The 26,639-nt window shown below is 42.7% G+C and overlaps 1 protein-coding gene across 2 annotated transcripts; it reads right to left on the bottom strand.

Annotated features, from left to right (window-relative positions):
- Positions 1 to 7,165: 7,165 nt before the first annotated feature.
- LOC119653038 lies at positions 7,166 to 25,796 on the bottom strand. Of its 2 annotated transcripts, none has more exons than XM_038057494.1 (3): positions 25,453 to 25,796; positions 7,845 to 8,362; positions 7,166 to 7,721 (listed from the first exon to the last, which is right to left on the bottom strand). In XM_038057494.1, the coding sequence occupies exons 2-3, from the start codon at positions 8,360 to 8,362 to the stop codon at positions 7,517 to 7,519; spliced, it is 723 nt and encodes a 240-aa protein (XP_037913422.1). In that variant the 5' UTR covers positions 25,453 to 25,796; the 3' UTR covers positions 7,166 to 7,516. The 2 variants fall into 2 exon arrangements, with proteins under 2 accessions (XP_037913422.1, XP_037913421.1); XM_038057493.1 differs by lacking the exon at positions 25,453 to 25,796 and adding an exon at positions 24,598 to 24,744.
- Positions 25,797 to 26,639: the final 843 nt, after the last annotated feature.

Below are 26,639 nucleotides of genomic sequence, written 5' to 3'. Positions count from 1 at the left end.
CCCGCAATCCAATGGGATGCTAGAACGTTGGCACCGGACGCTGAAAGCCGCCATTATGGCACGCAACGATCCGTCCTGGACCCAAGTCAAGAAATGGACTATTTTAGTTAAATTGGTGACCCCGACGTGATCTGAAAATTAAAAATAGTCCATTTCTTTGCAAACCACAATTTTTAGGTACACCCGAACATAGACTAGGTTTTTACAATCAAAACTCGATAGATGCAATAATTAGAATTTATTAATTTTAATGAATCAGTAAGAGCAAACGACTATTTACACGTTAGAGGCAGAAGAGAATCATCTCGCTTCATGTGTTTCTTTTCTGCCCCTCTCTCATGGCACACTTTTCTCGCTAGTCTTCCACTCCCGTGGCGAGCTCTACGCCAGATGGCGCGATATTTGTTCGCGTTCCTGCCGCGCCACACCTTGTTATTCCAACGTGTTTCAACCTTCTTTAGGGAGCTCCCCGCCTCACTGATACTTCCGACCATTCTGAAAATGGCCTGCAGATGGAGAGAGGTTAATCCCAGGAGGACCTCTAGGGATGCTGTTGGGCATGTGCTCATTGCCCCACTGATACACACGCAAGCCAGTCTTTGCAGTTTGTGTAACTCTCCGGCTCGTGTGCTGGGCTTAGTTCTTTTTGCACAGATTACCGCCCCATAGGTAATTATGGTACTTCTGCAATGTATATCCAAAGTAATATTTTCGTGTTGCAACTCCATTTTTTTCCTGCTTGGTCTGAAAGATTTAGGGTGAAAAGGATCCTTTTTACCCGTTTTCGGAATAGAGACCACCTTTGCCCGCCTCCATGCCCTTGGTATATATCCCAGGGCTATGTTAGCGCTTGCCACCCTCAGAAGAAACTCTAACATGATTTCTAGGCCTCTCTGGATTAGTGCTGGGAAGATGCCACATACTTCGAGTGATTGCAGTGCTTTACAAGTTCCCACTGCCGCCCCCCTTCCCCTTACCCTAGCTTGCGAGGATAACTCTTTCAGTTCTCCTTTTTCCTCCTTTTATTCGTTATTGGAGTATCAGACAGAATGTGGTAGCTTGCCGCTGTGGAGTAGGACCCCGGGAAATGAGTTCTGAGAAGCAGGTGTACTCCTCCTCATTCTCGGCAAATATCCCATCTTCCTTCTTCAAACAGACAGAAGATATTGCACCATATTTGGCTACAGCCTTGTAAAGTCTGGTTGCTTCTGGGATCTGTTCGATTCCTTTGCAGAATTCCCTGAAACTGTTCCGTTTTGCTTTCCTGATCACGTTATTATACTAGTCAGTGCATTTTTGTACCTCTGCCAGTCCCCGGTTTGTTTTGCCCGGTTGAAGAGTTTTCGTACCTCTGTTCTAATTCTGGCCAGGTTAGTGTTTTACTATGGTACATTTGATGACTTAACTGTCTTAGCCGACAGCTGGCCTCATAAGCGTCAATGACGATTGTGTTGAGGTTTTCCGCCACTGGTTCTAGTTTCAGTCCGCTCTTGATGTCATCGCCCCCTTGAAGGTGGGCCATGTTGTTGCTTAGTTGCGTTGCATAGGATTCCCAATCCGTTCTCTTTTTCTTCTCTCTCTCTTTTTATTTCGAAGTTATCCTCAATGTCGAATCTGATTATTCTTTAATCAGACATAGAGAGCTCATCCGATACCTTCCAATTCCTGACCAGCCATTAGAGTATTTCCTAGAGTTATGTCTAGTACCTCTTGTCTAGTGATGGCCACAAATGTTGGAGTGTTCCCTATGCTGTATATTTCTAGCTTGTTGCTAAGAATAAATGCAAGAAAGTACTCACCTCTTCGATTGGTGTTGTTGCGTCCCCAGGTTTCCTGATGGGCGTTGGCGTCGCAGCCGAGGAGAAGTGGTAACGCCCTCTTCTCACAGTACTTCACCAGTTTAGCTACTAGCTCCGGTGGAACCCGGATGTTCCCTCCTGGGAAATAGCTCAATGTCGCAACCGTCTCTCGAGTGCTCCTCCCGGCTTCCAGTGAAACTATTTTGAATTACGTTTAAGAATTATGCAAGCTATTGGCTTTTCACAAGAGTAGTCCCAAATTATCTGCATGCTTCCTCCTTGCAGACCGCGAATTTACTCCCGGTAAACCCAGGCCTCCTGAGCCAGCACTGGAAATAGTGTGTTTTCCTTGCAACTTGTTCTTACAATTACTGCAGATGCAGCTTTCGCATGGTGGAGTTTTATCTTAGTGGTGGCCATTGGCTCCGTTATTGTTTGGAGCTCTTCTTCACTATCGAAGTATCACCCTTCTCGTCCAGCATGGTGCTTTCCTGTGCGTCGCTGTCCACCCTAAGCCCTAGAAGTTCTAGGTCTAAGTCGCCCAGCTCCTCCTCTTCATTGGGCAGCAAGCCTACTTCCCTGGCTGATCCAGTCCTTTCCGCCTCTATGGCTTTCGAGAGTTCTTCGTGGACCTCGGTACGCTTTTCACTCGATGTCTCCTCCGAGGTGTCTTTCCTCGGCTTTTCCCTGTCCACATGCACAGGTATGTTGCCAAATCGATAGTTGATATGGCAAATCGGAAGTTTGATTGCCTCCAGGTGATCTACCCCGATCGTGAGGAGTCTACCCCCGCCTTCCACCTTGCTTCTGAAGACTCTTCTTAATCTAGTATGGAGATCCTTATTCTGAGCGATTAGGAGATCCTTGAGATCTTCCCTCTCTATTGTTGCGGCTGTCGGGAGAAACATTGTCACCATGTGTGCTCCTGGTATATCATCCCCAGCATATGTTGACAGTTCAGCTCCTTCCCAGCCTGGCAATTTAGGAACTATGGTCGGGTTAGTACGGTTAGTATATGAGCTGGTCGAATGTGTATCCCGGTGAACACAAGTCCATCTGTCTGGCGACAATGCCTTCGATAGTTTTCTGCTCCTCGCGAGTGAGTAGGTGCGCGGGAAACATTTTTGGCAATATGGCCAGTCGAATGTCTTTGATCTCACTAGCATAGCTAATGGCGGGCTTCCTGATTCCTGCCTTCGCCCTTAACCTGTCTGGGTTTTCTCCCCTCTTGGGTTCAGGTTTGGCGGCTACCCGTTTTCTTGGCTCCGATAAAGAGGGCTTCTTCAAGCCTTCCTTCAGATAACGCAGGTACTATTTAGCACCTCCGCCACTAAGCCCTGTCTCCTTCCTAACGTCTGATGTATTTATCTCAGACATGCTTTTGCTTGTCCCTGTTTTTTGAGCAGTGGTGTTTGTTGGTTGTTGTCCTCGCAGTATGCCAATGTTGACCTTGGATCTTCTGCTTGACGTCCCAACTTCTCACTGGTGTAATCACCTGGCTGTCAGTATTTCGAAAATATGGTACGAGGTCCTAATGGTGTTCTAGTGATTGTTTCTATATTGACAAACAAAATAAATAAAAACAGTTGGTCAGTGTTTACTTTTGCTACACCACTGAACTGAATACACAGGTGATTACACTCCCAGCACATGCTTTGAAATTTTATGGAGACGGAAAAGTCCTTCACACGTTCGTTCGCGACGGAAGTTGCGCGAGCAAAATTCAGTGGATAAGGGCTGGTGTTTGTGTCATGTATGTGATGCAGTGCATTGATGTGCGCCTTCATAGTTGCGAGTACGTGGTCGCATTTGTCATAACAACAGACTTTGTACAGCTGTTTACGACTTCCGATCTCCCAGAGGGAACCAAAGGCAGAGCTTCCTTAAAAGTTTCTTTCGGATTAATGGAAATGGATCTTGATGGTGATCAGTGAGCGAATGACGCTTCAAAATTCGTCTATAGGAAGCTTTGTGGAAGCAATCAAGATCAATCTTTCGGATGCATTCGTTCCATGCTAGGATAAGATGAAAAACACACGCAAGAAAACTATCTAGGCGGCATCGACACACCAATAAATTTTCACTACCTCGTCCCTGCCCGAAAGGTATACAAGGTCTCTCGCCGCTGAAGTTGCTCCTCCTGTGTATAGTTTTCTTGCAAAAGCCTTAGATTTTTATAGCACGCTATTTCAAAAAGACTGGCTGTTTCCTCGGTTATTCTCAGAGTTGAACGGACTGCCCGAACGACTATAAAACTTCAGTAGCCATAAGCCCGTGCTTATACCGACATCTGGCCCCAATGTCGTGAAGCTTTTGAACAGACTTTGAATTGATCGAATGCATTCAATGAAACTATTAATTTGTTTTACGATTATATATTTATTTTGAGCTATTTCAGTGAGGACAGGCATCTTGACATAAGCAGTTCAAATGTTCGGTCATTTCATTCAAACCAAACATCTTTTTTTCCTTTAGCCTTTGTCCCCTGTACAACCGGGGTCGGTTCGTCTTGAGCGATTGCGCCATTTTGTTCATTTATTTTTCAGATCTACATAGAGCACTCCAGGTACGCTCCCTTTTCACACTATCGAAAGCTTTCTCGAAATCGATGAAGAGGTGCAGTGAAGATCTAGATCCACACACTGTTCCAAAGTGATCCGTACGGTGTTGATGTGGTCAATGCAGGACGATCCGGAGCGGAAAACAGCTTGCTCTCAGCAATTGGAAACAGCAGATCTTCAGTAACTGCAGATGCAGCGACAAATAATTCTACCGGTAGACCGCCAAGCCTAGCTCTCCCACTGTCGAGAGACAGCTGGGACGTACAGGCGCCCGTTGTTGAACTTAAAGGGTCGGAGCTCTTCAACCATGCGAGAAATGGCTGGTGGGATGGAGATCCCTTTCAAAGCCAATGTCAGCGCCTCTTTTGTTATGCACATCCAGAAGACAACTCCTAAATCTACTGCTGATCACAAAGTGGTCGATCTGTTTGCTCATTTGGCGTCCTTATGGCAGGCTCTGTGCTGGAACAATGTGGCACCAATTACGGGGCGGTGAAACCATTGCGGTCGCCAAGACTGTGTTTCCCCATCACATATCCAAACAAGCTGCTGTCAGATCCCACCTTGGCAGTTAGATCAGCCATCACGATCACCATGTTACCTTTAGGAATCCTTCCCTGAACTGCGTTTAATTGCTCGTAGAAAGTATCCTTCTCCACTATATCGGAAGTCTCCATTGGTGCGTAGCATTGTACAATTGTGATGCTTCTTAACCTAGACCGAAATCTTGCGGTTATAAGTCTGTCAGAAGCCGGCTCCCCGTCGGTAGCAACCCGACACCGGATTGGCGTCTGCTTTCACTTGGCCTTCCAGAGTACAAAAGCACATTGCCACAAAAGGAAAAGTCTCTGCCGATTCCCACCATCTTACCTTAATTGCTACTCGTTTTAATTGCCGCTCAAGAGAGAGAGAACGAGCATTCTAAGGACCCTCGCTATCGTTATCTAGGTGTGTGCACACATTCTAGAAACCAATCCTAATCTGTTTTTGATAGTCAAAGGTTGTGGTCAGTTCCTATCCGTGGCTGTGTGGTCAGTCCCTATCCGAGGCGTTGCTGACGGTTCGATAGCAATAAAGTTTTAAAATTTGCAGGTAGCTAGTTCACAAATTTCTATTACTTTTAGTCGCCTCTTACGGCAAGCAAGGAAGGGTTAGTTTGACTGTATTCTTAAGCTCCAATTCACAGGGCGCCAGTTCTCCATTGGCTAATCGCATTGGCCAGGGATATTTAAATCGCCAATAAGTCCCCGGTAGCAGGTATCGCTTCCACAATTCTACTCCCAATGCGGTTTTTGAGTACTTTCCCGGCACCTATGTGTGCCTATCATAGAAATGACTAGGTATGCAGATGGCAACTTGCGATCTTCCTTGTCTTTGGAAGCCTCGCCACTTTCCAGTGAAAAGGAAGGGTCATGATAGCCTTTCGGGCTATCTTAATCAGATTCATAACTGAGTTTGCCACAGAATCTGCTGCGATCCTTTCACCTCGAAGTGTCTTCCAAAATTTCTCTATTTAATCCAATAGCTTCCCAAAAAACTTCCCAATGCTTATTTTCACGATATTCCATGCGTAGGGAAAGCGGCGGGTTGATACATGCAGAAATATAGCGTCCACCATCTTGAACGCTATATATTGATGGTCGTTTGACTTGAATTCTTCCAGTACTCGCCACCCCTCCACCAACTTACCTTTGTTGGTTTTTGGACTCCGTAACCCTTCGTGTGCTCTATTGAAGACCTGCCCCATCATAATCTTCGAATTTGATTAAGTGGATGGGGGACTTAGAAATCCCTCGATTCTTAAAAAAAATTTTTGGCGCTATAGCATTTTGCAAAATTCTAGCCTTTTGTCTTTTCGTTGCTTAGTGCTTCTTCGTGTACCTTTTCTCTACGGTGGAGACTACTTGAATGAAGTCTCTTTCAGATGCGTCTTCCTTTTGTCACTTTTTCACACTGCAACGGACTATCTGCAGCTGTCTAGCACTTAGAGTGTTCACGGTAGAAAGTATGGTTGCTTCTGCTTCTTCTGCGTCTTCTGTTACCATCCATGTTTGCATGTGGAAAGAAATGCGGTCAGGAGGTCTTCCAATTTTATCAGCCACTTTCTCATGCTTTTGTTGTTGTTTTTCTGGAGGAAAGTTGCAGGTGTGTTCAACTGAGCTCTTAATAGGCCCATGTCCAAACCATCTGCCCAATTGTAACGATCTCTTCTGAGCTTCTTTCCTGCTTCACTTCGCGAGGCTTCTTCTATATGAGACGGTGCACACCCTGAAGTCTCGTCGATTTTTCCAGTGCTTTATTTCTTTTCCGCTGGTTGTTGTAGTTAGCGATGCATTTTCGTACTGCGCCAAAACGCAACCAGCTCCTTCTCCTTTCCTACTATCTCCCCGATGCTGATGGTGTTGTTCTCCACGGAATTTATCCCTGCGCATCGTTTGGAAGAGAACCAGCTGGAATAGTACCTCAGTTCCCTGAAACCTGACGTAAGCTTAACTGACAGACGGATCAGTGGTTGCTAGGAGCCACGCGGTCTACTAATAGCCAGGTTTCAAAGGGGGCTGGTTTCTGACACAAGGGGAACCAAGAACACTAATCACAACCAGGGTTCGAGCTTGGGAGAGAGAGAGAGTGGCCCTCAATCGCTTGGACCATTGCTTCGTTATGGCAATTCCAGCCATCAATTGCCTTCATAATGAGTGGGAATCGAAAGCGGAGGAGTAGATTCTCCCGGTAGGTACTGCTATGAAGCACTTTTTAAGGACCATTTGTAGCTAAGGACATTAGCCCATAAAAATACAACTCCAATTAATATTTTAAAGCTCTTTTATTTTGATTATGTCGTAGGAATACATCTCAGATTTAGGTATAATAAAAGCTACTAAGTACATTTGGTAGCCATCGAAACACAGACCTTCAAACATTTCTTAAAATATATCACTTTGGCTGATAATTACATAAAATACAAAAAATATAATATGAAAATATTTATGATTTTACTATATCAAAGAATGGTATCACCATTTTTTCTGCTAGACTTTTAGTCACTATCACCTTGGGCTCTTAGGTGGTTACTACCATCTTGGAACTCAGAAGTTTCTCTCCGATCCCCTTTTGAAAAAAAATGTCTACTTCAGTTATCCACGCACTGGTATCTCTTCAGCTCAATTTCCACGGCGAACTGGCGTTGGTGATAACAATATCTCCATCACTTAGCAAAATTTTCAGGAGTGCAATGAGCAATCCTCCAATAACAAAAGCTTGCACCACAATAATAAATGATAAGGTTTTTTCGCGTCGGGTCCAGTTCCAGTGACAGCGCCAGTGACAGCAAGGCCATGACCAATATTGTTCACGTTGAACACTAAAATAAACAAAATCAAAATGAGATTGATGGAAACATTGAAAGTGCTGATTAGCTCCATGGGGTCGCAACTAAAGTGACCTCAATTAATAGACAATTATAGAGTTTTCTTGTAATCATTACCTATTAACTGACATCATATGGTTCTGCTGATACTGGTCGTGCACTTCGTGGCCTATGAAGGCGTGGTTTACGTGTCCGCTTATGTAATGAATGGTTGGACGACCTGCTTCCAGGCTGGAGTTGTAATGGATTCCTGGCTTGGAATAGTCCATCTGATGGTGACTGTGGTGATGTTTAGTATCTTCAACCATTTCTTTCTCATCTCGAGATGATCGCTTGCTGGCCATAGAGTTCCTGTTAGATGCGCTATGTTTCTTAAAGTGTGTTGTGTTGCCCTCAACATCTATCCTAATTACTGTCTCAGGAGCTGAATGAAAACGTTTTATTTGCTTGTTATCGTCATTTTCAGCACCCAAAGTGTTAACTGCCACTTCGGATATAGCTTCGATGGGAGGGGTCGTCTTGCTTGTTTTTCGCTTATCAGACCGCGTAGAATCTTTTAATTTTTTAGGACGTGTAGATAGCGAGAGAGTGGAACTATTGCTATAACGTCTGCCTGCAGTATTTTCCTCACTCATCTGTAAATGAAAATGTTACGGCAAAAATTAAAGTCATGTAATTTTTTTAGTTAAATGTTTCTCATCCACTTCATCACAGTCAAAATTATTAAATTTAGCTCTCCAACTAGCAGCAAGAAAATGCGTTGTATTGCTTAATATTGAACCGCTTTACTACTTCCCTCCCAAAGTTCCAACTGGAACTACCACATCCTTTTCCTATAACCCACCTGTTTTGGTGGATGTAAGATGCTGCCGAGAGAGATAAGGCAGCCTATATTTTCTCAACATTACACATCTCAAACTTTCATTCAAAACAAAAACTGGAAAGTAATATCACAAACATCAAATTTTAATAACCTGACCATTTGATATTACATCACAAACATTATATATCACACACAGCACACGAAAATATAAAATAATACTTATCACTAGATCGTTAATTGGCCTGTATTTATCACATTCATATCATATGCATATTCTATTGCTTTCCTCGATATCGCAAAAAATCCCCATAATTAGAAGTTATCACATACAATCCTGAAACCATTTTCCCACCCAAGAGAACACCAACACTAATAAATTCGTAAGCGACAGTCGGCATTGGCACTCGACAGCCACGGTGATGTTTGGTGATATTTCGTAATGTGATACATTACTTATCACAAGAGTTATATGATTTCCATGATGCGATGTTTGGTGATATTTCGATTGCTATGGTAATATGATATTATAATTTAAAGTGATATCACTTGTGTGATGTTACATACATCACCTATCAATCTCTACTACTACTACTACTAAAAGGATAAAGGTGTCCCCTGTTCAGTGGGAACATTTCTGACGAACCGCGATTAGAACCCGGGAAAACGCTATATAGAGACTGATATTCAGTAAATTCGATCAACCACGCCTACGCACCATTGTCGTTTGTTGAAATGCGCTTCAGCACCCCAGCGACACATGCACTTCTCCTCCACTGTTCTGCGCCTTGCGCTCTTGGGACGATGCATCTGTCAGTCCATCCTTAATGTATGATCTACCCATTGTCACTTCCGCCTTCTGATCAGCACATCCACGGTTAACAGGCCTGTACGACGACGAAGTTCTTTACTCGAACAGACCAGCATACCTTGATGACACATCGCAGAGGAGTGTTGACGAAATTATGGACCATTCTGTACTTCTGTATAGCAGTAAGAAAAAACAGGACAAAAGAGTCTCAATTTGGTGTTGGTGTTGAAATAAGTATATCTCCAGATTATAGACAGGACAGCGAAGGCGGATCTAGTGCTGTTAATGCGACAAGCGACATTCACACACACCACCACATTTCCTGGATACACAAACTGATCAACGCCTTTAATGTTCTGTCCAAGATAGGAAGAGTGCGACCTGCTGAAAACCTTGGTTTGGGTGGTTTTTATTTTCAATCGAATATATTTGCTACTCTTTCCAACTCCAGATCCATTTGGCTCCATGGTCAAGTGAGCAGCAAGTGATGTTATCAGCGTAGCCAAGGTGTTTGAGGAAAGATGTCATGGTCCATTAAAGTCCTCCACATCCTCCAGACAAAGCAACATGATAACATCTGATAAAAAGAAGAAATAACATCGGCGACAAGATGCAACCTTGACGGTCTTCGCTTTGGACCTCAAATTCCTCTCAGATTCTACTTCAATGCAGGATGTGACATTTTGTGAACATCGTATTTCTCTCTGACAATGGCTATTAGTTTCTCCAGAATGCCCCTCCTGCATAAAACATGCCAAATATACTGTCTTCAGGCTATCCAAATCCTTCTCGAAATCGATGAAGAGCAGGTGAAGTGGAAATCTGAATTCCTTGCACTGTTCCATAATGATCCATAGGGTACTGATACGGCCAATGGAGCAGGATTCTGAGCAGACCAGCCTCCTATCTCAAGCTCTCAAAATGTTCTTTGATACGCTTCAGGATTATTTTAACTATTATCTTTGCGAGAGCAGGGATCGCGCGGATAACCCTCCAATTGTCGCACTCAAGACTGGTGCCCTCCTTTGAAGTCTTAACGACCATCTCTTTCTTCCTCTCTGTGGAAAAGGTTTCAGATTCCCGTACGAGTGGAAATAACAGATTTGTAAAAACTGCAGGAGCAGCCGTAAATAGCTATGCGGGGAGACCGTCAAACCCAGTGGTTTTGCTTCATTTAATTGCCTCATCTTTGGAGGTGACTAGCCATTTCATGTACAATAGGCGGAACTTCATCGAATGTGATACTATTAAGAACCGTGGTAAAATGTTCCTTCCACCTCTTTAGCTGCTCGTCATCGTGGATGAGGAGTCGACCATTAATGTTGCCCACACGACCATTAAAAGGTTTGCGAACTTGCACATGTTCTTTCGTCATACGGTATACACTTCTGAAATCATTGTTATCTGCAGCGTCTTTCGCTTCCCTGACCAGCGCAATAACAAATTCATCATGGGCACAGTACGTTGAATTTCCCGGGATTTCACACGGTATCGGAATCACGCCCACCATCGCTCGTCAATAGACCTTTCATCGATCCGCTTTCAAGAAAGGACAATCAAATGGTGCTCCCTTTCCAGGGCAATGTCAGTGCCTTTCTCGTTACGCACATCCAGAAGACAACTCCTAAATCTACTGCTGATCGCAAAGTAGTCAAACCTATGGGGAAATCTGTACTCAAACAATGTACCACCAATGGTGAGGCAGTGGCATCTACAGAAATCCACAAACCTCTCGCCGCAAAGTCCCTATCCGAGGCGTTGTTGACGTTTCGATAGCAGCTAAGTCTCGAAATTTGGAGGTTGCTAGCTCACAAATTTCTATCCCTTTTAGTCACCTTTTATGGCAAGTAGGGAAGACTTTAAGTGAATTCTTAAGCCCCAACTCCTGCCTTCGATTCCCATAAAACTGGTACCAAGACACGAGAATTCTAACGGCAGAGGTTAAAAAATGGTAGAATTTCCGATAGCTGTCTTGCTGGCGGTTAGTAGCAGCGAGGCACATTGTATCCTACGGGGCTTATTTGCCATCAGTTGTGGAGAATGGTCCTCCTCCAGGAGAAAGGAACGAATTTCCATGCCGCAGAATTGCAGTAAGCTTTGAGGGATATGGAGGGGCCGGTTCGTCTACTGCAGCAGCATCTAGACGAGGTGAAGAATGCCTTGTATGTGACAACGCCTATTCTACAGGACTCATCTCTCTAGCATCGTTAAATTTCTAGCATTCTACAAGGAAGATGTCCGCTTCTAGTTTTCACACGTGGGAGCCACCTTTAGTATCAATGGAATCACACGCGAGAGAAACGGAATTTGATTACATGGTCCAATACGCAGATCTGGCGTTTTTACCATTGATAGTCTGAATACCAAAAGACCCCGGCAATCGCACCATATTGCCTTAGAGGAATTGCAAGAAACGTCCTCAGGCACCTGCTAAAAACTCCCTTCCAAAAAAACACGCCTGATAGAAATCGGTAGAAGATGGGCTCCAAGTTTATATGATAGATACAGGAGTCAAAGTCTCATTACTACCGCCGATAAGAACGGGAAAACATGTACCAGAAGTCGACTTAATACAAAAGAGCATTACTGGCATTTGCGCATCGTTTTTGAGTGGCTTCAGAAGTTTGGTTGTCGCTAAATATGTTTTTAGAACCTCCACGGAGAATTATCTGGGATACCAAATAGACGAACAAGGATCATGACCACTGTCGAAAAAGGCTGACTATAGCCTAGAATCGTTTGAGCAGTTGAGACGATTACTGGGGATAATAAATTTCTATAGATGCCACTTTTCAGAGCAACCTATGTTTAGCCACCTCTACGCCACCTGTTAGGTGGGGCCAAAAAGAGGCGCAGGACCCATTTGCCTAGAACTCCAGAATTGGAACAAGCCTTAACGGAGACGAAACGTCGGCTAGCCAACTTTACGTTGTTGCGACACCAGCGCAGGGACGCAATTTTCGGGAAACATAACGACGCTTCAGACAAGGCAATGGACCCCATGCTTCACTGTGAAACGCAAATAAGTGAAATTCGTCCAACCCTGTTGGTTTAAGAAATCACGCATTTAAAATGACCCACGATATCGCACATCCAAGTGGTCGCTATATGAGTAAGCCCATCCAGGAAAATTATGGCTGGCCATCTATCTCGAAAGGCATAAACCAGTAAATTCATTGCTGTTTGCCATGCCAAAAAATTAAAGTTAGAGGGCATATAAAATTGCTGCCCGAACTCATCAAGATTCCAGATACCAGATTTCAGCCGATTCATACATCGACACATTCAGTCTTATGACGAAGTCGCAAGGTTATACCCATGTTGTGACGATGATAGACGTGGCCGGAGGCGGTGGGACCGCACGACTTCGATCTCCAACGATAATCATCAGTGATTAAGAATCGCAATTTGAATCGTCGTCAGGACTGGTGCCCTTCTTTGCAATCTTTACGGCCATCTCCTTCTTCCCCTCTCTGAAATAGGTTTCTGATTTTGTGTGGAAATAACAGATATGTAAAAGCGCTATTCAAAGCAATCACCCAATTAGTTGATCCTTAGGCGATGACATCGATCGTTCAAAGCAGCAATACCGTGCCATAAGAGAAAACCCGACTGTGTCAGCATTCCCTCAACGACCTCCGTAACGCCCTCAAAAAGGACCTGGGAACGTCGGCTGCAAACTTGGTATACCCGTTCTCCACTCTACCCGAAGAATATTCCTTGAGAAACACAGAGAACGGATAAGATATTTACGTTCGACATTGACGAGGCATCACCACCGCAAAAGGAACTTCGTCCACAAGAATAAGGGACAACGTGTTTGCGTTAATGTGTTCATTAGGGTTTACGGCGTGAGGAAACCTCTTTAGTCTTCCTATGAGGGGCCATTTAAGGTATTTGCAAGGTTGTCGGACCTAGTTTCCTCTGTGGTCGTGAATAGACGAAAAACGAATGTCTATCATCGAACGGTTGAAGCCCACATTTTTCGAAGCCGAGCTCGGACAGCATAGTCGACCGCCAAATAAGCCAGAGTCACGTTCGCCATAGAACCACCAGACTAGCTTAATTGTCGCCAGCAGTAATACCTGTGTTTTATAACTTGTCACTCGGAGGGGAGACGGTAGTCTCACTCTCGAAAAGATCTTCAATTCAGTACCGTCAACCAATCAATATCGAGAGCGACAACGAGCATGAGGAACGACAATTTCTCCGGAATTCCTTTTCTGTGAAGTGCAGTCCAAATGCACTCTCTGTTGACGCTTGCGAAAGCAGGCGCAGCGGTGATATAAACTCCATTACAGGTGTTCCAGCTATTTAGGCCATTGCTTGTGATCAGCTCTTTCGCAGAGAATAGACTTTTGATTTTTGTAGTCTTCGGTATGCCCAGAGACTTATCTATATTATAAGCATTCCTCCTCCTCGTATGTATTAATTACACTCTATACTATCTAGGATCAGCAATATGTCATAGTCACAGCTCACTCGATAGCGGTGTACCTGAGCATTGCTCTCTCCAGCAAATTTTACAATTCTACAATAAATTCGTCAATTCTCGATGAAAGACATTCCTTCGAACCATCCTAATATCTTCTAAAGAATCATTGCGCTTCCATGACTTTCACAAGGGTGGTAGGACCACTTGACACTTCTTCATCCAACATCAAACACTTTACCAATACCAAAACAGCATACGTAGTTGTAGGGGATGAAGATCCTTCTCCTTTACTGTATTATTTGGGAGTTCTGCAGTGTCAAAAAATATACAAAGCCTTGAAAAGCTTTGTTTCCGGGCCTCGGTACTTTGGTCAGTCTAGAGGACTCTAGTGGCTTGAAAATGAAGGCCATCTAGATTTTTCCTTGTAAAATGATACTGGAAACCATCTCTTAAAGAGGCGTTCAACGTATTTAATGACTTTGGTGTTCTTTTGGATTTGGAAAGCCCAGTTCACAGGGACTAACGATATGATCTTTAACGGCTTGGGTGCAAACATTAAACAAAGGGAGAGCGACTGTACATCCCGTATCCGCTTCTCGTTGCGGATCATTTTCGGTGGAAACGCTGGGTTTTGGTAGGTGCCACTAGTACATAACGATAATACAAAATATCAGTCACCTACTTCGGTTTCTTATAAACAATGTAGACCGACCAGGTACTAATTATGACTTGAAGAAAGTAACACAAAAAACGCAAACTCTTTGGGGGAGTCAGGTAAGCTAGTGATTTCTACGGCTTAAGAAGTTTTGTGAAACTACAATGACCTTCAAAAGCTACTCCATCCCTCCCCCTCCCTACGTTTCAGAAAAGGCATACGCGAGGTTTCCAAAGATAAGCGGAGTTAGTAGACAATAGATAAACGAATAGTAAATTACCAAATTAAAGAAATCTTAGCATGGACATCTGCTCTATAAGGCTAAGTCAATCTTTTCGGTAGACATGCAACCCATCCGAATAAGTTTGAAATAATTTTCTGAGACGGATTATGATTATCCTATAAATGAAGAAGTCTAGACAGAGCATCGTAAAAGTTGAATTTTCGACCCCATCCCCATAGAGACTGGAAAGCTTATAGAGAGGGAAGGGAAAATGCCCCTTTTCAAACCCGATGTCACCTCATGGCGGTCATTCCTCCGCAGAAAGTTATGGCTCCTTAAGGTGGAGCTTTTTCGGTATCATCATGATAAAGTTTGAATGTTTAACGCTACCACGTGAGAAGGAGAGGTTATGTAGAAGAAAGAGGAAGATTCCCCATTTCTATTTGCATTATAGGATTATAGCGATAGTCCACTCTTAAAAACTATGGCAGCTCAAAGTGCGGCTATTTTCATGTCACATGGCAGGGTTTAATTTCTATCCCCGCAGTGGTAAAAAGTATATGAAGGATGAAGCAACATGGCCCCTCTCTCAAAGCCCGTTGGAAAACCGCATCGATCAAAAAGACATGGCGCAGCAAATAGGAAGCATTTTAATACCATCATGGTTAAGTTGAATTTACCAAGTCCATCCAAGGGGGAGGGGGTGAAGAAGACATATAGGAGGAAGATAATCCTCCTCCCCTACCAAATACCCTAAGTGGTCACTACTCCTAAAAAGTTACGGCGGAAGGGGGGCGGGGTGGTATGAGGGTGATCTCGTCTGTAAATCCCTTTGCACATCGCGATTGATTGCCCTACCAATAAGCTTATTAATGATACGAAAACGGCACCTTTCCAGGCAGCCATAACCTTTAAATGGAGATAACCGCCACGATCCCCCATCGATGTTGGTTAGAGGAGACCTTCTTCTTCCTACATACCCTCTTTATTCTCCCCCGCTCCTAAGGTTGGGACTGACAAATTAAATTTTACATACTGATATAAGAGGGTCAGCATTTGAAGTGCTATATTTTGTAAGGGGGGGTTGACCGCCGCGATTCTTCAATAGGGTTTAAGAGAGAAAATCTCTCGCTTCTCTGTTCATACCATCCTTTCCACGTGCGGGGTGGGATTCAAAATTAAACCCTACCATTTTGGCATGAAAGTATCCGAATAGCTGAGTGATTAGAGCGCAAGTATATCCTTCGGAAGGTCGTGGTTCAAATCTCGCTGGAAGCAGTAAGATTTGTATCGTGATTTGACGTCGGATGCCAGTCGACTCAGCTGTGAATGAGTACCTGAGTTAAATCAGGGTAACAATCTCGGACGAGCGCAATGCTGACCACATTGCCTCCTACAGTGTACACTTGAAGGCCCTGATCCAATATGAATTATTGCACCAGCGATTATTATTATAATTTGATAAATTTGACCGAGATTTCATTGGGCTTGAGAAGGACCTCTCCCCTCTCTCTCCATAAGCTTCTCATCGCCTTCAGGTATGGAGGCGTTGTCCCCAAATAACGTAAACTGATTAAGATGTGTATTTCAACACAAAACGAAAAGGAAATGCCTTATTGAATTCCACTTTAATATGCTGACTTACTAATCTTCCAAAATGTATGTATATCACTTGGAGTCAAAAATAATGCAATATAATTGTCATTGATAAATTTTGAATCGAAAACAAACATTTTTATTGATTGTTTGGTGATCGACAACTGATAATATATAGTAGAACCATTTCCAAAAGTTATCTCAATGGAATAACCACTAATCAACAAATTTACAATATTTTATTAACGTGGTGATTCAATAATTTATAAGCACAAGAACCAAAAACGCACTGCTTTAAGCTACATGACTCATTTGCAGTAAAATCCGAATAATATGAGGAATTATAGATAGCCCTTAGATTTGTAGTTACAAGCCAACATTAATTGGTGAGTCAGACTATAATAGGTCTTATCGATCCTTATCGTTCGATAAGAGTGGTGTCTGTCACCAATCCAGAATAAGTTAACAATTCTTCGGTACAAGCATGTGACCCGTTCATCACAATTCTAGCAAGTGGCAAAAATTTGATATCTAAAATTCAAGCATTCAAGGATTTAAAAATACTTAAATTATTATTTCAATGTGGGTTTCCAGAAAAGCTACTTAGGTGACCATTTGTCTGTTTGGAAGTCTTTTAGGAATATGGCAAGATTAGTATTAAATACTATACTTTACTAATCCTAGTTTTGAATTAATGTCATTAGTCTATGAAAGGTTTTATTTTTTTTTCTATTTATGTTTATAAATGTAATATGTTCATTTCTATAATCTGGTAAATTGTATCTCTATCACCATCCATAAATCCTATTTAATAATAACACGATAATATACTTTTGGAAAACAAATATGATCGTTGACCCGTGTCTTTCTTCTAATTAGCATTGCAATGTTATGTACATGTCCATCCTAGTGGGCAATTAAATGCGTTTTGTTCAACGAATCGATACAAGCTGTAAAGCTGCTAATGCATGCAGCACTATCTCTAGGCTGGCAATCACAACCCGTACTGTACAGTCACCTGATCAAAAAAGAAGAAAGTCTTAGCAACGGGTATGCAGCGTTGGCAAGTCGGGCCGCAACCTCCGTGGTATGAAAGTGTTGTGGCGGAACGATCAATTTGCGTGACGAATGCACTCAACTGTGTACGCTCCGGAAAGAGTCGGTTGACCGTGATTCCAAAAACATAACAGTTTTGACAGTTAGTCTTTATTTGTTTTTTTTTATTCTCCCAAAACAGACAGGTAGACATGAGTCTAGGATTTCGATGAAAGTTTTCTTTATTATAGCAGCTATCAGAACTTCCATCTTAAGGGCAGACTTTCTGTGGCACTATGGCTTGCTAGTGGATCTACTCATTGACCCCACAACCTCCCTAAAGCCATCAGGAAGGATCTAAACTGACCACCCAACACTCTTTCCACTGTTTTTGTAGAAGTTGGAGATCCACGTATTCGCTCACTTCTTCAAACATACCGCAACATCACTACCGAACCTAGTCTCTCTGGCCCAGTTAAGCATGATATTTAAAATCCCGTCGACTCTACTGGCTCCTCCCCTTCTAAAATGCATCCATTATCATTGTTGGTCTTCGCCACTTCACATGGTCCCTGTAGTTAATGGCGAATGGAGACCCTATGGCGATTACAGACGTCTCAATATCAAGACGATTCAAGACCGATACCCCATTCCACTCAACCACGACTTTTTGGACTCTATCGCAGCCTGCCGTATTTTCTCGACCTCAAATCTCTTAAGCTCCCAAAGGCATTCCGAAAATAGCAATATGCACATCTTCTAGGCGCTTCGAGGATGACGTTGGGACTGTGCAATGCAGTGCAAACTTTTCAGAGACTCATCCACTTTGTGTCAGAGGCCTCCACTTTTGTTCCGTATATTTGGATGATGTTCTGATCGCACTTCTTCTGAGTCCGGGCTTTTAAAGAACATCGAGGGCATTTTGTAACGTCTCCCTGAGAACTTGAGATTCTTCGGCTAATCCCTGAAGGCATCCAAACAGACCTGCTCAAAGTGTAAACGATTTCGCACTTCCACTTCCGAAAGTAGTTAAAGAACTGAAAAGGTTCTTGCGTATATTAAACTTTGGCCTTCGTTTCTTGCACAGGGCCACCCAGTATCAATCTATAGGAGGTAAACTGTAGGAGGCAATGTGATGAGCGTTGAGTTTGCTGGATCAGTTTAAGTACCTGTTAATCAACTGTATCCAGTCACGATATGAATCCCTCTGCCACCAGTGAGGGTTGAACCACTATCACTGAGCTATCACCAACAGGTGAACCAAACCTGGCAGCCGTTGAGCTTCTTTTCCAAACAACTGAACCCCGCTCAATAGAACAATAGCACCTACGATCATATCTAACAATAAAATGCTTCTATCATTCTCTTGAAGAGGTCCACACTGTTCACGGACCATGAGTCATTCACCTTTGCTTTGAAACAGAAGCCCGACAAAGCGTCCCCCACAAACTGAGCTTTATCAGCCAGTACACTTCCACGTGTATAACGTAGTTGTCGACGCTTTGTTTCGGTTTGCAGAGGTTAAGATCCCCATTATCCTCTCTTTGAGGCAATTGTGGAAGTCTTCTTCAGAATCAGAATCAACTTCAAATATACATTTAGGGACTTTCCTATCATCGGCTCAACGTCCAGAATATACTGCGAAACTTTGGATTATGGATCATAGTCTTATCTTCCGGCCGATTTTCGTAACTAAGTATTTCACAACGTTCACGAGCAAAACACACTCAGGCATACAGACAGCGAATCGGTTAACCACTGCAAAATATTTCTGGCAGTCCATGAGCAAGGGCATTGAATCTTGGCCAGACAGTGCATCGCATGCCAGAAGCCCAAAATCACAAAACATGTGAGGAAAGAGGTAGGCATGTTACTTCGGTTCGCCAACACAACCCATCTCGTTATAATCGACCCTTTTCGAGACTTCCACAGTTTCAAGTATTGCCTCACAATCATCGATAGGTTGTCTGCCGAGAGTGAATTCTAGGCTTCGGCATGGCAGCAATCATAATCACTGACCACGGAATAAAGTTCGAGTTCTCCCTTTTCTCGTAGTTAGGCAAACCGCATACCATCCGTTCTCAGAGGCCACTGCATTAATCGCACGGTGTTCCTTCAAGGTCCTCATTTTGGGCCACTCTCAAGAGGGTTTCCTTGGGTCAGCTAAAGCCTTTCTTCCCAGAAGAAAGCGTCAGCCAGTCTAAGAGTGGTTTTAGCTGTACACTAGCGAACAGTTAAATACTGGCCACGCGATCATGCTCCCAGCGACTATCATATAACCGTCTCTCCAGATAATGTTTAGAGCGCTATGGTAGCCTGCGAGCAATATAAGTGAAAAAATGGCTGATTCTTATAAAATTTGAATAAAACTTGTCCAAGTTCAAGATATTGTTTCCAGAGTGAATATTAATGCTAATAAAGCCAACGCGTAGAAGGTTCTGAACCTAAGGCCTAATTGTAAAACAGGCATAAATATCCCACATTGGGCGACATTTGACACTTACTGGTTTGCTTCTTTCACGATTTGCGGAATAGAATGGTTGATTCCCCATTGTATGGTTGATGTCCCATATTGGGCGCCGATGTTAATTGATCAGTATAGAACAGAATTCTAGAAATGAGCGGCGTTGTTACCTGAAATAATCCTCAATCCCGTTGAGAGGGGGTGGGAAAGGAAATTCCCCCAAGTTGGAGGTTTCTCGAAGGGACAAGGCTGAATTTTCCACCCCATCCCTGGAAAAGTGAAGGGTTTATGGAGGGTGAAGGGAAAGGTGCGCTTTCTACAAGGTCGTTGAAAACTCGCGAAGGTTATTTCCCTTTAAAAGGTTATAGCCCCTTAAAGTAAAGTCAAAGGAGAGGATGAGGAGAATATGTAAAAGAAAATGCCGCTAAAATTTTCAAAAGGAAAAAGGGGCCCCTTCTCTCAAATTTCTTAAAAAAATGGCGGCAGGTGCCGCAAATGGTGGGTGGGGCTATTTTGATATCATGATAAAGTTTGGGTTGTCAGATCCACACCCTAGGGTGAGGAAAAAAGGGGATAAATAGGATGAAGAAGACGACCCCCCTTCTTAACATCACGTGGCGGTCATCCCCAATATGCAAGGGGTTACAGAGAAGAGCCGCCTTCTTGCATACAGAAACAATTATTACCCTACCAATCTGCTAGTTACTGATACGACAATAGCCCCCTTTTCACACGGCTGTAACTTTTTAAGGAGCAATAATCGCTATAAGTTTTTAGCAAGAGCAGGAAGGCGAGATCCTTTCCTTCCTCCTACATAACCTTTTCACTCTCTCCGGCCCTGGGATTGGCAGAGCACTATGATAATAAAAAAAACCATTTGAGGCGCCAAAACTTTTTAAGGGGGATGACCACCACGACTTTTAAACGGGTTTTGACCGGGGGGAGGGGGGTTCATACTTAACCATGAACATATCAATAAAACCCGACTTTGATATTTTCACCTCTCCCTCCATAAACCTTACATTTTTCCCGAGGCGAGTCATCTCTTTACTACTCTTTACTCCTCTTTACTACTTGTACAGCGCGTCACGCACACCTACGCGCCATCGTTCATGGTTACCTGAAGTGCGCTTCAACATCCCCGGGACTTCCTCAGACGTTCCACTCCTCCTCTAATATTCTGCGCTAAGTGCCTTGGGGCAACCCACTCATCGGCCTTCTTGGGAGAGTGGCTTCCACTGCATGTAGCCGGTTGCGCAACTGTCACCCCTCGTTAATGTGTCACCTATCCACTGCGACTTTCGTTTTGCTATAGCAGCTATAATTGATCGACGTCTCCGACGATTTGCCCACTAATACAGATAGGGAGGGTATAATGACCCGTCAGACCGAAAACCTTGGTTTTGTTGGTGTTTATCTTCAGTTCAACTCTACTTGCCTCTCCTTCCAATTCCAGAGCCATTTGGTCAAGGTGCATGACCTGATGAGCGAGCAAACAGATGTCATCAGCGTAGCCGAGGTGCTTGAGGAAAGATGCCATCGTCCATTGAATTCCTCCAAGACTTCCGGACGAGGCAGCATGAAGAACATCACCGATAACCAGAAGAAATAATATCGGTGACGAGATGCAACCCTGGCGGATTTCACTTTGGACCTCAAAATCTTGCGAGATTTTACCTCAGTGTGGCTCTGATAATTTAAATTAGTTTTCCCGGAATGCCCTTCCTCCATAGAGCACTCCAGATGCACTCCCTGATCACGCTATCGAAAGCTTTCTGGAAATCGATGAAAAGCAAGTGAAGCGAATATCTATCCTCTTCGGACTCTTCCAAAATGATCGATAAGGTGTAGATGTGGTCAATGCGATCTTAACGATCATCCCTTTCTTCAATTATCTGGAAAAGGGGGGCTTTTAACGGGACACTGCTCCTTAAACTACCATATGAAAAGATTGGAGTGGTGTGTTTCGGTTATATGCAGCCAATGTGAGGAGGAGGAGGAGACGGCCCTGCACTTTTTATGCAGCTGCCCCCTTCTCAGATCTCAGATGAAGACACCTTGGCAAAGTTTTCTTCAATGAAGAATCTGCATACTCTCTGCCTCTGGAGAATGTTCTCAAATTCGTTAAAGCCTGCGAACGCCATAGGCTGGAAGCTATTGAGTAGGCGATTTACGGGGATAGTACAATGAGCGCTCGGAGCTGCGGCTCCCCCCAGTAAACGAGGGTAACTAACTAAGCTGGACCTTTTTAAACAATTTGTAAAGGCTCTAAATAAGAAAGGTAAAGGATTCTTGTACCTCAAGCCAAAATTTCCGCACATAAGTGATGCCAAAATTAAAGAAGGCTTTTTTGTGGGACCTCAGATTAAGCAGTTATTTGATGACGATGCTTTCTCCAACAGTTTGTCAAGAAAAGTGAAAAGAACATGGGGATCTTTTATCTTTGTTTCCTGCAATTTTCTTGGAAACAAAAGATCAGATGATTATCAACAACGAATTGATGAGTTACTTAAATCTTACAAGGCTTTAGGTTGGAATATATCATTGAAAGTTCATTTTCTCCACTCCCACCTGAGTTTTTTCACGAAAAATTGTGGGGCCCTTTCGGACGAGCATGGTGAAAGATTTTATTAACAGATTGCCCAAATGGAGAGCAGATATGCGGGAAAATGGAACCCTCGTATGTTGGCGAACTACTGTCGGACTCAAACTCGAGAAATACCGGAGGACGCTTACAAAAGGAGAAAAATTTCAAAGTAGATGCACGTATGGGGGGGGGGGGAGAAGAGGGGGGCCCTCTTCTAATCATAAAATGATGATTTTTATGGATTTTTGATAAAAATACATACACTCTGATCCCCCTTTTTTCACCTCCTCAGATCCCGAAAGATGATTATACTTTTTACATCAAACCGTACTGGTCAAACAGGAAGAATAAGGATAGGAGAATACCGTTGATAATTTCTCCTATCTAGGGTCGAAAATTACAAACGATAACAGCGACGATGAGGAAATCCGTGCACGGTTGTTGTCACCCAACAGAGCCTATTTTAGCTTACAAAAACTGTTCCGCTCGAAACGTCTCACCATAGACAATGATCTTGCCAGTCCTCATGTATTCCTCGGAGACTTGGGTTCTTAGCAAGAAAAATTTCGAACCCTTGGCTGCGTTCGAGAGAAGAATCCTCCGAAGAATTTTTGGCCCCCTACATGAGGATGGACGATTCCGTAGCCTACATAACGACGAAATCTATGAGCAATACCATGACCGTCCGGTTGTGGATAAAATCCGGCTCAATAGGTTACGATGGGAGAGTCACTTAATCCGTATGGATGAGGATGATCCAGCCCGGAAAGTCTATAAGGGCAATATCTATGGTAGAAAAAGAAGATGGGGCAGACTCTGCCTAAGATGGAGTGATGGTGTAGGCCAGGACGCCAGACAGCTTTTAGGGATATCGAATTGGTGAAGCTCGGCGCAAAACCGGGATGTCTGGAGTTCCTTATTAACGCAGGCCTAGACCGGATACCGATTGTTGCGCCGCTGATGATGATGGTGATAATCTTTATCATTATTTTGCTGTAATGTTAGACTATAAGTTGGCATTCTTTGCTATGAAATGAGCAGATTAGACAAAATTTACCAATTTCACCTCAATTTGATGATAGAACAAGTCGGGAAACCGGAAGCTGGACGCTTCAGGTACGAAAGGTTTTGTGTATTTCTTAGTACGTAGCACGTAATATATGCATATGTCCACTTTCGGGTGATATTGACATTGATAGTCTTCAATTTTCAAAGAACCAATAATTTCGACGTATTATAAATTTGTTAGTAATAATGCGATTTCCATCAAACTTGGTATGATCATGCTCTACATTATAGTCTACCTCACTGCAGAATTTTGTGCCGCTAGGATGTGTTTAAGGGGGGTTTCCAGCCAATTACAAAAAATTATAGTAATATACTATTATTAACTTTCTTTGAACAGATATCGGTATGAAAGGTATTTCGGAGCCAAGGCACCATATACTGGCAGCCTCCTGATTTTTTTCAGATTTTTCGGTTCAGTAGTTTCTGAGAATGGCCCCCTTAAAGAAATGATCACTTTCAACCCCCCGCACTCCCCATGTTTCCAAGTACTGTCAAAACTAAGACCGGCTTCGAAAAGTACTAATCGAGACCTTTAATTTGATACCCCACATGACTATATTTGATGAAAAAAAATTTTACACCCCCCTTTTGCATGTATGGGGACACAAAACCTTAAAAATGGAGGGTAATGAAAAAAACGGAGGTCATATCCTAATTCAGCGTCCTAAAATTAGTGAAGATCTCCCATCAGAGTGTCTATCCAATTGTTTTTCATTTCTCTTGTTGACCAGTGTAATACGAAGTAGAGTTCTGGGAATTCAATAGACTAGCTGCGACACCATTGTATGGTTGATTTCTCTTTATATAGAGTTTGATGTCCCACGTTTGGCGCCGATTTTAATTAATGGATATGCGAAACAAAGCCCTAGAGATGAACCAAGATATTGATTTTTAGAAACCCGGGAACTCTGCTATGCAACATATGGGAAGATTTGGCCTGAATCGTCAAGTCTGTCGATATGGGCGGATTCTTCCTGGATCAGAGCTTTCTCGAGGGATGCGCGAAAAGCTTCTTTAATAAAATTAAGTTGATTGGGCAATTTTAAGGGTACTTCACTTCGAGTCCTGAGCCTCTAGTGACCGTGTATCGACTAACGCCTACCACAGCTCTAATAGGCCTTGAGGTCGGCACCAGTTCACCAGAGTCTCATTACAGGCCAGAATTAGTCGTTTCACCTTTTTACTGGATGACATTCTGTCAGGTCCTAGTCTGCTTTCCTCGTCCTTAACGTAGAAAATACCGCAAATATCACATAACACCTAGCACAGAAAAATGATCTTCACCACACACTTGGGTCTTTTTCACTCCCAGTTGATCAAAGTGACCTTGATTTTCTGACTATCAAAGTTTACAGGTACACTAAGTCCAAGGATGAACAGATGTACAATGAACGCCACTTAGAAGCACGTCCACCTGTTGTTGTTTCTAAAAAGTTTGCTAGGTACCAACCCCTGATAAGTTCCAATTATTATCGACATTCTGATTTTTGTAGACATTTTCGCTGATTATGCTTTTATCATATCGCAACGAGCAGGTATAAATTTCAATCTACCACCCATTCCCTGAATGTAGGAAGCAGGTGTACGGTATAACACGTAAAATCCATTGTTATGAATTGAAAAATAAGTGTTTTATCTTTCCGGGAAGAGAGCGCAAGACCACAAAGAAAGTAGTTATTGGAACCACGCGGGCTCAAAAATGAAAGAAGCCTGATGGGGTTATCAGGAAGCAATAAATATGCTACTATAAAAGCTGACCGGAAAGTTGATATTTTTTTCGATGTATCTTAATTTGGGCTTATCTTCTTAGAAATCGAAATTTATTTCTCGATAACACGATACAAGGAAACAATGTAACCATCGGTGGACCGGTACGTGATGGAGATCACAGGAAAGATTGAAAAGACAAATATCAAGTCACGATATTATTTGATTTTGGTGATAAAAACTTGAGCTATTTTTTCCAACATTCTTTACACATTTTTCGTCACACAACACAGTCATGAATTATTAATTAACAAAGATATCAACCTTGAATTCTCGATTACACTCTTCCAAGACGCTTGTTCCCAAACTAACCGTTGTTGTGAAAACTCAGTCCCAGCTTCTTCTAAACAATTGCCTTTCCGTACTATCTAGGAAAGCACAGGTTATCTCCACTATCCAAATATTATCCACATATTTTTATCAACAAACTTCGTAATTAGCACTTTGATTATAAATGCACATTAAAATTTATTCCGAGATATACTCGCTAAAGATGCTTAACTAGCGCGGAAAAATCGAAAATTCAAATATTTCTCATTTGAAGGACGAAGAATATAACATTTGCAACAATACATGTCAACGGACCAGGTGTTACTATTTGACTTATTCGCTTCTATCTTTAACTTTATTTTACTTTCATTATCAATTTCACATTTACTTATCTCCACGAGAATGTCTATTTTTTATGTGGGGGCACCTGTTAGAGGCTCTCTCGAACGAAAGATAAGGGACTAGAAATTAAATAAAAACCACCAAATGCTCCGATTAAACATGTGTAACTTCGATTAGTTTATATGATTATCAGCAATCGTTGTTGCTATTGTAATAAATACTAGCCAAGATTGGGATCGCTTAAGATTGCGAGGAAACCAGAAGCTACTGGGGAAAGCTCGACCCATTGCTTCGAAACAAACGATTCTTATCGACTTGAAACTCTGGTCTCCCCTCGATAGGCTCCAAGTTTTTATCATCTGTAGGAAGCATTTATCATTTATTTAAATTGTTTGGACCTATTTTAAAAATGGTCACAAGAAAGTCGATTGGCGTCACATGCTTTTGAGCCCCTTGGCTGTTATCATCACTATTATTTCTTCCCGGTTGATGGTGGTTCCTACTCTGACTATTCTTCTTCTAGTCAGTATCAGCACGTGGTATAGGCATAGCAAAAAACCTTACAATCATAAAAATTACCTAATAATGAAAAAGAAAGCTTATCACGGCTCCATTTCTTGTCCCTAAATTATTTACTGAAGATACTGGAAGCACCGACTCTGACGTCATCTATTGCAACAAAGTATGCCAAATGTCGATGTCACTGTGCCGAAAAATCTTTCAGAAAACAATTTGTGAATAACGCGGAAAAAAACGTTAAAATAAAACGAAAATGATATTTCATAGATAGTGCGAAATTTTTCTAAATTACATGATACATGGTTGGTTTGATAAGGCAA

This window comes from Hermetia illucens, chromosome 3 (genome assembly GCF_905115235.1).
Source record: "Hermetia illucens chromosome 3, iHerIll2.2.curated.20191125, whole genome shotgun sequence".
Classification (NCBI taxonomy): domain Eukaryota; kingdom Metazoa; phylum Arthropoda; class Insecta; order Diptera; family Stratiomyidae; genus Hermetia; species Hermetia illucens.
The sequence above is the reverse complement of the archived record's forward strand: the minus strand, read 5'-3'. Positions and strand labels throughout refer to the sequence as shown.

What these genes read in the sequence shown, in the direction of transcription:
- LOC119653038 (XM_038057493.1), bottom strand. An exon ending in CATATGATGTCAGTTAATAG is followed by an intron (nt 7,722 to 7,844) that starts GTAATGATTACA and finishes TGTTTATTTTAG; the next exon opens with TGTTCAACGTGAACAATATT.